Consider the following 15026-nt stretch of genomic DNA (forward strand, 5'->3'; position numbering starts at 1 on the left):
ACTGTGCACTCGTGATGCTAATGCGTCAGGAGTAAAAACCGCGTGCTACACGGAGCTTCATGCATTAACAGTGGTGCAGACACAGAGCCGCAGAATTTCATTTGTATCTCAGAAATCACCATTTGTTCATTTGATCACTTACTGCAATCTGTCTATCAGACTGTAATTGAAACTGAAGATTAAAATGGTACTGTTACAGCTTTTAATTCCTTAATTGAGACAAAGTTTTTAAGTGCTTGAGAGGTCCAAGGTTGGGGGGGTGTCGTGAAGAGAGAATATGAAATGTTTAAAATTTTCTCATAAGTGTGAAGTTTTAGATATTTTTACCAAATGTTCTTTTGTCCAGAAAAATAAGTAGGAACATTTAAATATGCTGATCTCTCTTTTTAAAAAATCTGTTTGTAAAATTTATTTTATAATTTCACAAAACTATCTTCCTGGTTTTCTATCCTAGAGCCACATTTACCATGTAGATGATTCATTTGCACATAACACGTTGATTTCCATCCAAATGATTTAAGTCAGAGATAAATGAAAGAACTTTTCATTTATTAGAGTGCTTTAATTGTTTCTTTTATTGATGTAAGGAGAGATTTGAAATCTAGGCATAAGGGCCGCGCAGCCCGTCCTGGCAGAAGACACAAAGGAGGTCCGCACGGGTGGACCCCTGCCTCTCGGGCTCCGGGTTGTTGCCGGGGAGGCGGGCCTACCTTTTGTGAAGTCAGTCCACCTTAAATTTTATTTCCGTGCTGTGTCCATGGGTTCTAGTATCGAAAGAGGAAGAAGCAGATTTATGGCGGCTGCTGGGCACAACAAATTAAGTTGACAGTGATGTATGAGAGCATAATAGCATGATGATCCCTCAGCAGCGCGGCTGGACGCCTCCTGCTTCATTTGGCTCTTGTTAGGATCTGTTAGGCAGCTAAATAATGAAATTCTGCTGACTGATTTCTGTTTTCCCTTTTTCTCTTCTCACCTCTGCTTTCTAAAACTTCTAATTCCCAGACCCATCCTCATGCCAACAAACTGCCCTTGAAGGATTCTTTCACTTATGAGGACTACAGGTTGGTGTGCTGGGGTGGGGTGTGTGTGTGTGTGTTGGGGGTGGTTCGTAAATGCATTTGGGATCTTGGAAGTGAGAAATGCTTCAGTAAGGGACCTGTGTGGCCATTTAAAACCTCAGGACAGGGACAGTCTTTCAGAAGTTATAATGGACAGCTGGGATAGGTGTCCGAATTTCAGTGGCCATGTAGAAATTGCCATTCACCTGTAATGGTAGGGGATTAGTTGAGGCAGTCAAGTGATACTGGAGATTAACGTTAGTGTGGGGTAGTCATGAGGATTTTTTTCTTTTTAAAAAGACTTTTAGTGTAAAGTGGGACTTCATTTTGAACAAAAGATTTAATTCACTGCACAATATAATAAAGAATAGCCCTCCACATTTTGTGGAGTTCTTAAAGGATTTCTGATCAGAAAGGAGTTAATTGTTTACTTTTCACTAAGGCTTAAAATAGGTGCAGAGCCAGCATGCGGTAAAAGAGGGTGAGATGGCTGGGGGGAGGGGCTTTGGTAGCAGTGAAGAGCAGGGAGGCAGAGAGAGCTCTGTTCGGGGGGCCCTCCGTCCAGGTCCCCTCCTTCCAGGCCTCTGACTCCTCCAGAACATTCTCCCTGGGTCGCTCACTCCTGGATTCCCCCTGGCTCCTTTTCCTCCCACCTCCCCCTTCCTCCTCTCAACCCTAGATTTAATTTTAAGTGGTGATGAGGAAGCCCACCAGCCACTTGGGTACTTAGGAAAGGATTTGAAGATAGTGAGCAGTCAGGCAAATCTCAGCTCTGGTCACTTTATGACTGCAGTGGGCTGGGAAGCGCTCTAACCTAATGCCCCTCCTTTCTGGTTGTTACAGGTGGGCAGTCTCTTCGGTGATGACACGGCAAAACCAGATTCCCACGGAGGACGGCTCCCGGGTGACCCTGGCGCTGATTCCTCTGTGGGACATGTGCAATCACACCAGCGGCCTGGTAATGACCTCCTCTGCCTTGTCTTAATTGGGAAGCGGTTGTGGTTAAACTTGAAAGTGGACATTCCACCTACAGACCATTTCTCCCTACTGCCGCCTCCAAAGGGAGCAAACAGCGCTCCCACCGCCCACAGACAGAGGCTGGCATTTTCTCTCCTCGCGGTTACTTAATCCTGAAAACTGGGAACTTGAGTCTTACATCACTTTTGAAAACCACAGTTTGCGAAGCTGTAATTCCAGCTTAAACATTCATTTTCTTACCTTATTGAACCACAGACTAAACCAGGTTTCTTTCTTCTTACTCTTTAAAATACCGATCTGTTGAAAAACCCTTTCTTTCTTGTTTTTCTCTTATGCTCCTTGTTTCCCCCTTTGCTGACTGTACCCCAGTTACTTACGGCTCTGTGGTTCCTTCCCGCCCCTCCCCTCCCCTCCCCTCCCCTCCCACGCTGACATGTCCTTGGCCCCGCTTATTACCCTGCTTTTGTTTGGGAGCCTGTCCTGGGTTCCTGGTGCTGGGGTTGGAGGGTGCACGTGCACTGGGCGTTGCCTGGACTGCAGGACTCCGTTAGCATCACAGGCTGGGAAACACTGGGTAGGAGACGTGAAGGAAAAGGGGAGATTTTCTGATGATTGTTAATTATGGTGCACAAAAGGAGGAAGCTGCTCTCCGCTCCTCGGCATTCTTTGGATTCCAAGTAACAGCGAGGTTGACGGCTCTCTGTACTGAGACGGTTGTCTCAGAAAGATTTCCCGATACTAGTTAATACATCGAAATATGATCAATTTCAGAATATTTTGAATTTTTAAGCATTGTGCTCGTATACTGGTTTGGTTAGGTTTTTGTTCATCTTTTTTCAGTGTCATCTTTCTTTGTTGTTATTAGCAGTGTTTTAAGTAGACCTGATAAACGCTGTGAATGAGTATTTCACACCCAGTTCCACGAAATGGTCAACACACGTGTCATGTGTGCCCAGCACTGAAGATCTCGAACCCTCCTGCTGACCTGGGAGGTTCCAGCCACAGGCATGCGCCAGAATTGTAGAGAAGGCGCGCGCAGTAATACTTTTATTACTGTCTTAATTTAGATACGCTTAATCTAATTAGCCATTTTAAGGAATAGTAGCCTATTTTATCATTTATTTTCATTTGTGAATAAAATTTTACATTCCTTTATTTTTTTTTTTCCCCCTTCAGAGCCGTTTTAACCTGATCATAAGAGTGAAGTTCTAAAATTTTTCAAATAGCTTTTAATATTTTATTATAGTATTTTTCTTTTTTCCTTTTTTTGGGGAGGGGGATTAGATCATTGGTTCCCAAACTTGATTGGTCATTACCGTTTATTTTTTTATATCTAAAATTTTTAAAGTATATACTTTATTGTAAACACACAATACCAGTTAAACCGTCCACAAGCCTGTGTGGTGAGTGTGGTGTTCCTGCCCAGCAGCCCCGCCCAGCTGCAGGGCCTCTGCCCCACCCTCCTAGGTCATTGGGGAGGGCTTCCCAAGCATCTCTCCCAACCTCTCTGTGCCTATGAACCCTCACACCTCCCATACACACCGGGTTTGTGTTGCTGTCATGTAAATGGGATTAAACTATTCACTTTTTCTCCAGAAGTAAAGAAAAAAGTTAGTTTATCTGGAAACAAAAATCGTGAATTGATGACAGCTACTCATGCCGTATTTTTTTAAATACTTTTCATACCTTCCTTAACTTCCCATAGTCCTGGCAGCAACACTGCTCGCCTTCAGAAGCTTGCCCACGATGTTAGTACTTTCCTACAATGATAATTTCCCTGCAGTTAACCTGACACCTTTGTGGAGCTGTTCCCATTGTAATGGTAGGACCTCGAGGGAAATTTCATCTGGTAGAATTTAAGAATCGATTTTAACACTGCAGAATTGTGTCTGATACGTATTAGCAGTTAATCTTTCTTTAAAAGCAAGGTGCTGGGAGTTCAGGCTGGTTTTTCAGACAGGACAGTAGGCTTTCTTCCTTGTATGTGGATCTTGGCAATTGGTGTCTGTCTGTTCTGTCACTGAGGGAGTAGACAGAAATTTGTAACCCAGCAACACTGTGTGCCTCCAACAACGTCCCCAAGCCTGCTCATGGGAGCAGTGCAAAGACCAAGGCTGTGCCAGGAAGGAGCACGGGAAGCAGAGGAGATGGAGGCTGGATGATGCCTCAGCCAGAGGCCCTGGCGAGCGTGAGCTGATTCTGGCCACTCGCAGAAACAAAAAAGTTCGTGAGACTGGGTATCAAGCTGTAAGAAATAATGTCTTTAAGTTCTGCACGACTTGTTGAGAATTCACATAAGCAGCAGGTTTCCTGTCTGGAGTTGTTGAATTTACAGAGAAGTACACTCCTGCACGGTGTGTAGGCCACTGTGTTAGCTCCTGTAGGTACAGCATTGGGATGCTCAGCGCTGGTGTTTGTGTGACTGTAGGCAGGATGCAGGAATCTTGGAAATTCATTCAGAATCGAGGGAGGCTTTTTTCTCGAGTCTTTCTGTTTGAGTATTGAAAGTCTAAAACATTTAGATCCACATGAGTCTTCCAGGCTCGCAGTAAAAGCCCAGGTTTTTCCAGTAGCAGATAAGACAGCCCCGTTCAGCGTGTCCCTGCTACACCCCAAAACACCCGGGCCAGTCCCTTGTGGTTCCTTAGACACCAGCACATGCCCACCTTGGGCCCTTTGCACCTGCTGTTCCTTTGACTGAACCACTGTCCCCAGGGTATCTGCAGAATTCCTCATAGCCCTCCCCAGGTGAGGCCATCCTGAGCACTCTGCACAAAATCACCTCCCCTCCCCTTCCATAGGCCTCCCTTCCTGTCCTGATGTCTACTTCCTGTATTTCTTCTGCCTGTTCATTTTTATGTGGTATTGGCCTTGCCCACTTCCTTGGCCCCTTCCCCTGTCCCTCCTGCTTCCTGTCTGTTCACTCCCTGTGACATCCCTGAGTTCCAGATATTCAGGGCTGGAGTTGGTGGGCAGTTCCTATTCCAAACCTTATTACCAAGGTCATGTTTAGGGTCAGGAACGTGATTCTGATGTTGGGCAGGAGCTTCATGGAGCTCTTTTGCCAGCATGCCTGGCCTCATTTATTTCTCATGGCCTTCCCATTTCTGATTGGCCTTGTGGAGTATGAAGGGTTTCTAGATATGTGGTTCAATAACCATTGCTTCTGGGATGTTGGGTTTAAAAATTAGTGCCACATAGCCTTTGATCCCAGAATTCTGTTCCCAGACTCAAAGTATTTATATTTTGGACCCAAAGTGTTGGTACCTTTATTAGCAAGTAGCACTTGTTGGTCTTGAATTTTAATTCTCTAGGGCAAAGTGAGGAGGTCAAAAGTAATTAGCCTTTACAGATAGTCCAAGAGATTGGGGTGGGGGATGGGCAGACTCCTAAGAAGGCCCTGTTCTCTCTCCTAGGGTTTGTGCATCAAGGGAGTATTCTAAAGGCAATGTCAGGTATTAGGTACAGCGTGCTGAGGTCCCAGACACAGGTGAGGGGAGCTCCACTCTGCCTGGTGGGGTAGGCACACAGGTAAATCACCTGTTGTGGGTGGCAGAGATGTGAGCATGGGTTCTGGGCATGCAGGCTTGAATGGGTCTCTGGAGGAACAGGAGCAGAGGGTAGTTCCTGGCATGAGGGAGATATAGAACGGTGGCCAGTGTGGCGGGCCAGTGGCATGTAGGAGGCTGAAGGGAGGCCTGGGCCTCCTCGAAAACTGGCCTGGGAGTTCGGATGTTTTCTGCAGGCAGAGTGGGTGGGGCAGTGAAAGGCTTTAGAGTGGAGGGCGACACCATGATGTCGCTCAGGCTGCAGGACAGGCCTGGAATTGGAGGCCACTTGGAAGGTTTTGCAAATGATAAAGCGAGAAAGACCCAGGCCCTTGTCTTGCAGGGACTGACCTGGGAGGAAACACTCCAAGGATAATTTAGAAAACAAAACACCCACTGAGGTGCAAGGAGTTCTTTGTGACTTGAGTGCCCAGACCTCAATGTTGCCTGGCTCCCATCAGGGCAGGAGAGATTAGGGGAGATGCGGGTTTTCTTTTCTTTGTTTTTTAAATATATCTTTATTGATTTCAGAGAGAGGAAGGGAGAGGGGAAAAGAGAAACATCAATGATGAGAGAGCCATTGATCGGCTGCCTCCTGCACGCCCCCAACTGGGGTTCAAGCCCGCAACCCAGGCATGTGCCCTGACTGGGAATCAAACCACGATCTCCTGGATCCTAGGTTGATGCTCAACTGTTGAGCCACGCCTGGCCAGGCGAGATGCGGGTTTTCTGTGTTTATTAGTAATAGGCTCAGAAACTCTCACAATGTAGCTCTGAGATAGAGAAAGTGAACAGAATACAAGTAAGTTATTTCTCCTGTGCTCATATGAAAGTTTTAATTTCTCTGATTTCAAAGTAAAATGCACCTAACTTAGAAATAGGGCTTTTCTTTTCCCCTGATTCTTTCCCTATGGAAAACTCGCTTCTGTTTGTTTCCTAAAGGGCAAACATGAGATGGAGAAAGCATTTGCAAGTCAATAGAGTCTTCTTGAGGTTCTCAATCCACAGCATATTCCCCCCACACAGGGCTCTCAAAGGCACTCACTTTGTAATAAACAGTTTATGTTTGGTTGAGACCAGCAAGTGGAAATCTATACAATATATTTTCCTCAGAGTACATCCTTCAGGTACAGAATCTTCCATGAGAATTTCCGGTGTAAATAGTGTTAATTAAACAAGCAGTTCTTTGCTCAGTTTTATAAAGCCCACATGTCTGTGGGTAGCCTTTATCTTCTAATTGCCGCAAAAAGACCCTCCTGAGCGAGAGACCCTTGTTGTTCCCCCCAGATCACCACTGGGTACAACCTGGAGGATGACCGCTGTGAGTGCGTGGCGCTGCAGGACTTCCGGGCTGGAGAGCAGGTAGGTCCACGGGAGCTGACAGGTGTGGACGGCCAGTGGGTGTGGACTGCATGCGGGGCCAGGCAGGAAAGCTGGGGACTTGTGTTTTGGATCGTATGGGGAACAATCTTGACGTAAAGCTTGTAAACACACTGTGCTTTGCGTTGGACCTTTGCATCCACAAAGAAAAAAAGATTTCAATGCCATTATTTGCCAAGTTGACCTAATATTAGTGAAGTTTTCGACTGAAAATCAGCTTTGTGTTACGGCAGTAGGACAGATTCTTCAGTTTTATAAACTGCAGGGTTGTTACTTCTTTTTCTGTTGACTAGAACCTCTGAAAGGAGGCTCCTTAAGTGGCAAAAACATCAAGGAGTCAGAAACCACAAGATCTACCTTCCTGTACTTTCACTTTAGTCTTAGAATTTTTATCTAATAATGTGGGTAGGGGCAGGATTGAGCCTTTCAGTAAGTTTGAAAATATGCTCCTGTAAATACCTTCATTCTATCAGTCTTACGACCAAGCGGATAGTATAAAAAAAACCTGGAACTGATGTAGACCATTGACGTTCCAGTTGAACAGAATGAAGACTGTTAGACTATCAGAGTACTGGCCCGCTCTCTGCAGAAAACTGCGTAGACCCCCCTGCTAGGCCAGAGTTGCCATAGGATCTGGAAATGAGTTTCTGACAGACGTCACTTTAAACTCGCTCCAGAAGAAAGAGACTTGTATTGAAAGGGAGGAGGAACGTGGTGCGTTGTGGTGCGTAGTGGAGGGCGGCAGAAGGTAGTCGTCTTCCCTCCCCCAGAGGGACAGGACTGTGAGCGAGGCCTGTGGGTGGCGGAGGTGACGCTCCTCCTCTCCCCTCTGACAGTTCAGGAACTTGGGGAGACTGCATGTCTTGCTGAAACCACCCTAGTGCATGTGGTGTACAGGACAGGAGCGGAATCGCTGTAGGGCACCTTGTTGCCATAGTGTAAAGTGTTAACTTACTAGAGCTGACCCTTTCCTCTGCTCTGTGTTAAGAATGGATGTTAAGTTTCTTTTATGTCCCTTTATTTTTTCTTTACTGCATCTCAGATTTACATATTTTATGGCACTCGGTCAAATGCAGAGTTTGTGATCCACAGTGGTTTTTTCTTTGACAATAATTCACACGACAGAGTGAAAATAAAGCTTGGAGTGAGTAAAAGCGACAGGCTCTACGCGATGAAGGCCGAGGTCTTGGCTCGTGCTGGCATCCCCACGTATGTAGCAACCTGGTCAGCTCCTTCCTGTGCTGCTTGAAATGTTTCCCGTTGCGTAATGTTTAATTGGTGTGTTAGCAGAACTTCTCTACAGTAGTTTGTCTTAATCCCCTTATCCCTGTTACACAGCAAGTTTAACCATGGAGAAGCCTGGTGGTTCACCAGCATCTCAGATAAACGTAATTGTGTCACTGGAAGCGCTCACAGCAGTTCCAGAGGAGGTGGCCCGAAATCCTCATTACATTAAATAACTACTTTGGTATCATTAATGTCTCTCACCTTGAAAAGGTTAATGACCTGTATCAGCTTGTTTCATTTAATTCTTTGCCACCATTAGTTTCTATAATGAAGTTGTGATCCTCAGTGATTTCAAGAATTTCTGGTTAAATTCTTTAAGATTTTAGTGCATTTGAAGTGCAAAATGATAGAGAAGACAAGAATTATGATTTATTAGTTCTCCGGGGAATGGAGGAACCATTCTTAATGAAAACGGATTATCCAGGCCTTTTTTTATTGAACTTGTCAATATTTGATTAATGATTAAAATGTGAACTCAACATAAATTATGGCTAACATTTTTTAAGAACCCACGGGTATGCTTAATTCTTTTGGTGTGTTGTATGCAGCCTGAGGTTAGGCTGTTAGACTGTGAGAGCTGCCAGCAGAGATGGTCGTGGCCGTGCTCGTCAGTCAGCCGGGCCTCCTGCCCGTGCCGGGTGCTTTCATAGTTGAGACGAGGGGCTGGACTCCTGCTGCCGCTCTGTACTCCTTGGGGACAGCCACACAGAGTGCACTTTAAGGGGTTCCCTAGGAGCACATCGGTGACTGCAGCAGGGTGATTGATCTTCCTGTCTTGCCAGTTCCAGCGTGTTCGCCTTGCACTTTACGGAGCCGCCCATCTCTGCCCAGCTGCTGGCCTTCCTCCGAGTATTCTGCATGACCGAAGGTAAATCAGTGCAGGGAGAAAACGTTCATTTAAAAAAAATTCATGAAAATATAAAGCATTGGGGTTCAGATTATAGGTAAAATTGCTGAAAACTAAAGTACCTTTTGTCAGGAGGGTAAGATAGCAATAATAGAGAAAGAAGTTCTGTTTTACTCTGGAAATGTTTTATTAAGTGCTGTCAATATTCATTTGTCGTAAACAATTTCTACTGCTTGGGAGAAAACACCTTGATTGTCTGACTGTATCGAGCTTCACATTTAAAGATGGGAGTTGTCGATGTGCTTCTTACCCAAGACTGACAGAGCCCAGTTTCCCTCTGTACCGATCTCCGATGCACGCAGAGCAGTTAATGATTAGTCAACGCTGAAGTCATGTGTTCAGCAGTGGCCTACCTGGGCGACTGGGCTTCGTTTGCTAACCGGCTCTGTATGTGAGTCTGAAATCCCCAGCAGGTCTTTCAATGCTGGGCGTCCAGTTAGAGTAAATAACTGCAAACCATCTGCTTCAGTTACAAAATGTTCCTGCCTCTGCCTGTCTTTCTAGGCATAGAAAGAGTTAAATATATGTATTGAGTATCTATTTTATGCTTGCTTAGACAACTCATTTGGGGTTTCTTACTGAGATTAGACCCATTGTGTTTTTTTCATTTTTCATCTGAAACTGCTGCACATACCTGGGTGCTGAGGCTTTGTTTTTAGTTGCGTGTGTATGCTGCTGTTGTCAACTCCCTAAACCCCATCTGTGTGGAACAGAGTGGGTAGGAGGGAGCGAGCAAGAGGGAGGGAGGGAGGGAGGGAGAGAGTGTGAGCAAGCGAGCAAGCGGCCGCCTAGTTGAACAGACAAGTGAGTGTTTTGCACACAGCTGCCTGGGCATGAGGGAAGGGCATTGGGCTGTGGCAATAAACCATGGGCCATGGAGGGGACTTTGCTAGGCTTGGCCATCCCCAGCTCCCTGACTTCATATCTGGATCCAGGAGAAGTGCTGCCTAGGTCTGGGGCCTTCACAAGGATGGAGGTAGAGGACACTTAGTCCCACAACACAGGCCACTTAGACACCAACTGCAGAACCCGCCGAGGCACCAGGTGGCACTTGTCCCTCACGAGCTGTGGGACAGCCACGGTGCTGTGACCTCACCATCACTCACGTGAGAGCTTTGGTAACTTCATACTTTGGTAGGAGTTCATCAGTTCAGTTTAATGAATGGAGTTAAGAGTTGATTGGGCTTCTCTTGCATGAAGTATAGGGGTATAGAGTTGAGTGTCCCAATTTACATGCTGAAGGAATTTATAATGAAGAGGTGACGGTCATGATAACCATGTTGTATGAGTGCCCACTGTGTGCCCTGCACAATGCTAAGTGTGCCACACACTTTATATTAATCGCCATCACCTGGAGAGAGAAGGCTTCCCACGGGACTGATGTAGAAATGCCAGTCCCTCACCGAGAATGAGGGACTTGGCCACTCTGCCAGCAGATGATGGCTCTGACTTGGAACGCAGCTCTGCTAATCCCAGAGCCCGCCCCCAGGCATACCATGTGGCTGCTGCTGGTTTGCAAATGACATCATTCACAGAAGAGATCCCCAGGGTCCGGAGGAACCAGACTGAGGAGCGAGGGTGCCGGCCACCTCAGGTGACCATATGCTCAATCCCACAGTTTCCGGGTGAAGCTGAGGAGCCCCCATGAGGACAGCGTGGCTCCAGGGCCTGTTACCAGAGGAAAGGCGGGGAAGGCAACCACCACAGGAGCCTTGGGTTACTTCCTAAGTGTTCCCAACTGGGCTCCTGGTGACATTGTCTCTGCAGTGATGTGGAATGAGTCCAGCTTCACTGCTAGAAAGGGTCAGGGAGAGCTGTGCTCCTGCCCGCAGCTTACCAGTGCGGAGGCATAAAACGGGCAGGTCAAGGAAGAAAACGAAAACAGTAACCTCAGTATCGGGGCTGCAGAAACAGTTTCCACCCCTAAGGGAGCATCTTAAACTTTTCATCACTTTATACAAAGAACGTAAACTGAAAAATCCTGAGTCTTATGATCTGTACTAACAAAGGCAACTTAATGAATTTTATTTTTGAACATTAGATTAACTTCTATTTTGTTTAAAAAGAAGAACTATTTGAATCGTTTCAGATTCTCTGTTGATTTTTTTCATTTCTCTTTAGTCATAGACAGTTTGTCATGTCAAGACAATTGATGTGTCCTTGGAGTTACGCTAATTCTGATAAAAGTTTGGTTTGCTGGCAGCAGAAGTTCTTGTATTTGAATTGTAAACAGTGACAGCTGTGGGGCATTTTGCTCTGAAAGAGACACTGTCATAATTGCATGAGAAGCGGTGGATTTCTGCTGCATGAATAGGACAGCATGTCTTGGTCTTTTGGAGGTAATGTGCCAAGAGATTACGCTGCTCTGAGCAGTTGCTGAGCCCTTTCCTCCTCTTAAGTACAGTCGAAGGTAATTGAGGTGTTCACTTGTGCTTATTTGAAACTGCTATTTAAATTACCGACAAGTGAGGGACAGTGCACGTTTCTCATTAACTAGGTTTTTCTAGTCCATTTTCTTGTTTTCCTCAGTCTGTGGCGTGCTTGTAAGATGGGATAAATAGCCTGGTCAGGTGAGCTACTGGAGTGGCCCCGATCAGACTTAAAGTAGAAGGTACGCTGCAGTGATCTGCTGTTTGTGTTCATTCATTACATTGCTCACCTAAATGTCTTTTTGACCCGGTTGGTGTGATGGAGCTCATGGCCTGTAGGAAGGGTGTTGTCAAAATGCCACTGTAGGTTGTCTTTAAAAAGTATCCCGTGAAACTGTCTGAAGGCTCTCAGTGTCCCTCAGAAACACCATGGAAATGGAGGCTTCCTCTGGATTCCAGCTCAGGAAGCCCTCACCTGTTTTCCTGCCCCAAGCGACACTCAGCTCCCACTCACTCTGGAGTCTGGAAATGGCCTGGCTCATGAGCTGCAGGGAGTGGCATTGGCATTGTTGGAGAGCGGTTTTGTAAGGTGGATTGCTTAAGATGAGGAGTGCTGTTTCCCTAACAGATGGCTGTTTGTGCTTCTTGTAGAAGAACTAAAGGAGCACTTGCTAGGTGACAATGCCATCGACAGAATCTTCACCCTGGGCAACTCCGAGTATCCTGTGAGCTGGGACAACGAGGTCAAACTCTGGACGTTCCTTGAAGATCGAGCCTCCCTTCTTCTAAAAACATATAAGACAACCAGTGAGGTAACTTGACTGAATGAGGATTTGAGCTTTGTTATGTCTTAAAAGATGCTTAATAAGAGAGTCCTTCCTACGTGTAAATTACTATAGCTCCTTTTCCTATTAAACACATTTATGCTTACCAAAGGGTCATGTGGCAGAATTGCCTACTAAGTGTTAGCATGATTGGATACGTCTCTGTAACTTGTAATGCGCACAGTATGACAGATAGAAGCTCTCATCCGTGCTTTCAAAGCCGGCCATCGAGCCACTAACTCCAAGTGCTTCTCATTCATTCATTCTTCTGTTCATCCATTCAGTCAAGGGCCGAGCCCTGGGCCCGTTAGTGCATAGGACCGGACAGAGCAGTTTAAACGAAAGTGAGGTTCTCTGTTGGATGTGTTAAGGCACCACTCGAGTGAAGCTCCTCTTTTCTGTTTTATGATTGTTTTGTCGAGGCACGGTTTACACACAGTACAGTTCACCCTGCTGAAGTGCACGTTATGGTGTGAGTATATAGTCGTGCAGCTACCTCCATAGTCAAGTTCTAGCACCCCGTGTCACCCCCAAGATGCCCCTCATGCCCCCCACCCCCAGTAGCAGCTGATCTGCCTTCTGTCTCTGTAGTTTTGCCAAGTTAAACTTCTTGTGATTAATTTTGATCTTTTTCATTTCCTAGGAAGACAAGTCCTTCTTGAAAAACCGAGACCTTTCTGTTCGTGCGAGAATGGCCATCAAGCTGCGCTTGGGTGAGAAAGAGATTTTGGAAAAAGCAGTGAAGAGTGCAGCTGCAAACCGGGAGTATTACCGCAAGCAAATGGAGGAGGGAGCTCCGCTGCCCAAGTATGAGGAGAGTAACCCCGGGCTGCTGGAGGGCGGCGGGGCGGACTCGAGGCTGCCCCTGGTCCTGCGGAGCCTGGAGGAGGAGGCGGGCGCGCAGGAGGCGCTCACGCTCTCGGAGGTCGTCAGCCGTGCCAAGGCTGCGGAGAACGGGCTCATCAATGGCCAGAACTCTATCCCCAACGGGACCAGGTTAGAAAAGGAGAGTTTAGATCAAGAGGAAAGGAAAAGAGCGACTGAAGACGCCAAAGAACCTTCTTCAGAGAGCACCAAGGGAGTTACAGAGCCACTCTGAGGGCTGTCTGCCCGGGAATACAGTTCAGCAAGTTCGTGAACAGTCCACTTACATTGCCATCGCTGTGGCTCCTTGTTTCAATTTTTGTTGTTTTGTGGTTTTTTTCTGCAGAGAGGAAAGTGTTTTTGCTGCTTTATATAAAAATAATTTTTTTAAGTTATTTAAAAAATCTGCTTCCCTTTTTCATTAAGATTGCCATCTTGCTTTTAGGCAGAACAAACAAGTTATCAAACCATGACAGCAGAGGGGAGAGAGGTGCCTGGAAGATGCTACAGACCCGTTGTGGGCAGAGTGCGTTCTTCCTGGGCAAGAATGTGCTCCTCTCAGCTGTGCTTTTGTGGGCCTGTCATCGTGACAACAGAGTGAGGCCTGCTCTGCCTCCTGCCAGCAAGGACGTGCGGTGGGCTGGAGTTCTGGGCGGGAGGGGGGTGCGCAGTCATAGCCGAGAATGGGCTTGAGGTTTGGAAACTTGTCTGCACAAAATCTCCTCCCCCCCCCCAAGTGTAACACTCCAGTACTATAAGAAAAGGTAAGGTGGCAGCCTTATTTTTAATAGTTTTAAATGTTGATGATAATCCTAATTATATAAATACACACGCACACACCTAGTGATTTCTAAAAATTTTTTCCTTTTTGTGTTTTGTTTTACTGTATTAAGAACATGTCCTTTCTCCTTGAATCAAAGTAGGACACGCATCTTCCTAGTTTTGAATGTTGGCTGAGTTGACAGGGCTGCGTTTGGTCCCGGTGTTGGTAGCGGGAGTTTGCCGGCACAGTGGCCGCAGCTTCCCGCGGCCCGGTTCAGAGTGAGGCGGCTCCCTGGCTCTTCTGGTTTTCACAACAGGCTAGAAATTTTCAAAGCTACACTTTTGAGTAAAAAGCCTTATTAAAAAGAAAACGTGATTAATACATTTGTCTATTCCTTTTCTTTGGAGTGGGACAAGCTCTTTGAATCAAGCTCTTATGCAAACCACTTCGAACCCACCAGGCAGGGTTTTAGCCTGAGCTGTGCTGTGAGCCTGTGCCGTGCTGCGAGCCTGTGCCGTGCTGGCCCTGGGGATTCTGAGATGACAGAGGCTCGCTCAGCCCCTCACCGGCTGCTAGACGTGGCCCTGGAGGGGGAGGGCCTGGTGGCAGCAGGAACACAAGAAGAGAAGCGCTAAAGTTTTAGGGGAAGTAGAGGCTTTGGATGGTGTCCTGGTGGGGGATGAGGGCATCCATCCCCAGAAAGCCACCAGGATTGCTGGCCTTAACTATAAATTTTCACATCGACTCTGATGTTCTGTTCAGCACAGCGCTTCACTTGAAAATGCTGTCGGTTACTTATGCAGCCCTCTTGGTGAACATCACCGCTTACAGGTGGTCTCAGGATGGGTTCAGCATTTCTCCATATACATTGTTTTACACTCCACTGTGGACCGGCCTTATAGAGCTCTGCAGGTCGAGTCACCTGCTGCATCAGACATGAGTGGCAGGTTTCATCCCTGTGAGGTTGCAGCTCTGTCCGTGTGATGCCTGTCGCTTTCCTACCTTGTTGGTGTGCAGGCAGTTTGAACTTACCCGTGAGAGGACA

At 46.6% G+C, this 15026-nt stretch overlaps 1 protein-coding gene across 2 annotated transcripts in view; it reads left to right on the forward strand.

Moving 5' to 3' along the window:
* The window catches only part of SETD3 (SET domain containing 3, actin N3(tau)-histidine methyltransferase), a 48340-nt gene extending 33978 nt beyond the window's left edge, over positions 1-14362 (forward strand). For both annotated transcript variants that reach the window (XM_016220171.2, XM_016220172.2), the window contains 7 exons: positions 1006-1064; positions 1905-2019; positions 6875-6949; positions 8010-8176; positions 9037-9122; positions 12182-12342; positions 12998-14362. In XM_016220171.2, coding sequence (XP_016075657.1) covers positions 1006-1064; positions 1905-2019; positions 6875-6949; positions 8010-8176; positions 9037-9122; positions 12182-12342; positions 12998-13453 — 1119 coding nt within the window. In that variant the 3' untranslated portion in view covers positions 13454-14362. The remainder of the gene's footprint in view (positions 1-1005; positions 1065-1904; positions 2020-6874; positions 6950-8009; positions 8177-9036; positions 9123-12181; positions 12343-12997) is intronic.
* Positions 14363-15026: the final 664 nt, after the last annotated feature.

This window comes from Miniopterus natalensis, chromosome 1, assembly GCF_054644295.1.
Source record: "Miniopterus natalensis isolate mMinNat1 chromosome 1, mMinNat1.hap1, whole genome shotgun sequence".
NCBI lineage: Eukaryota > Metazoa > Chordata > Mammalia > Chiroptera > Miniopteridae > Miniopterus > Miniopterus natalensis.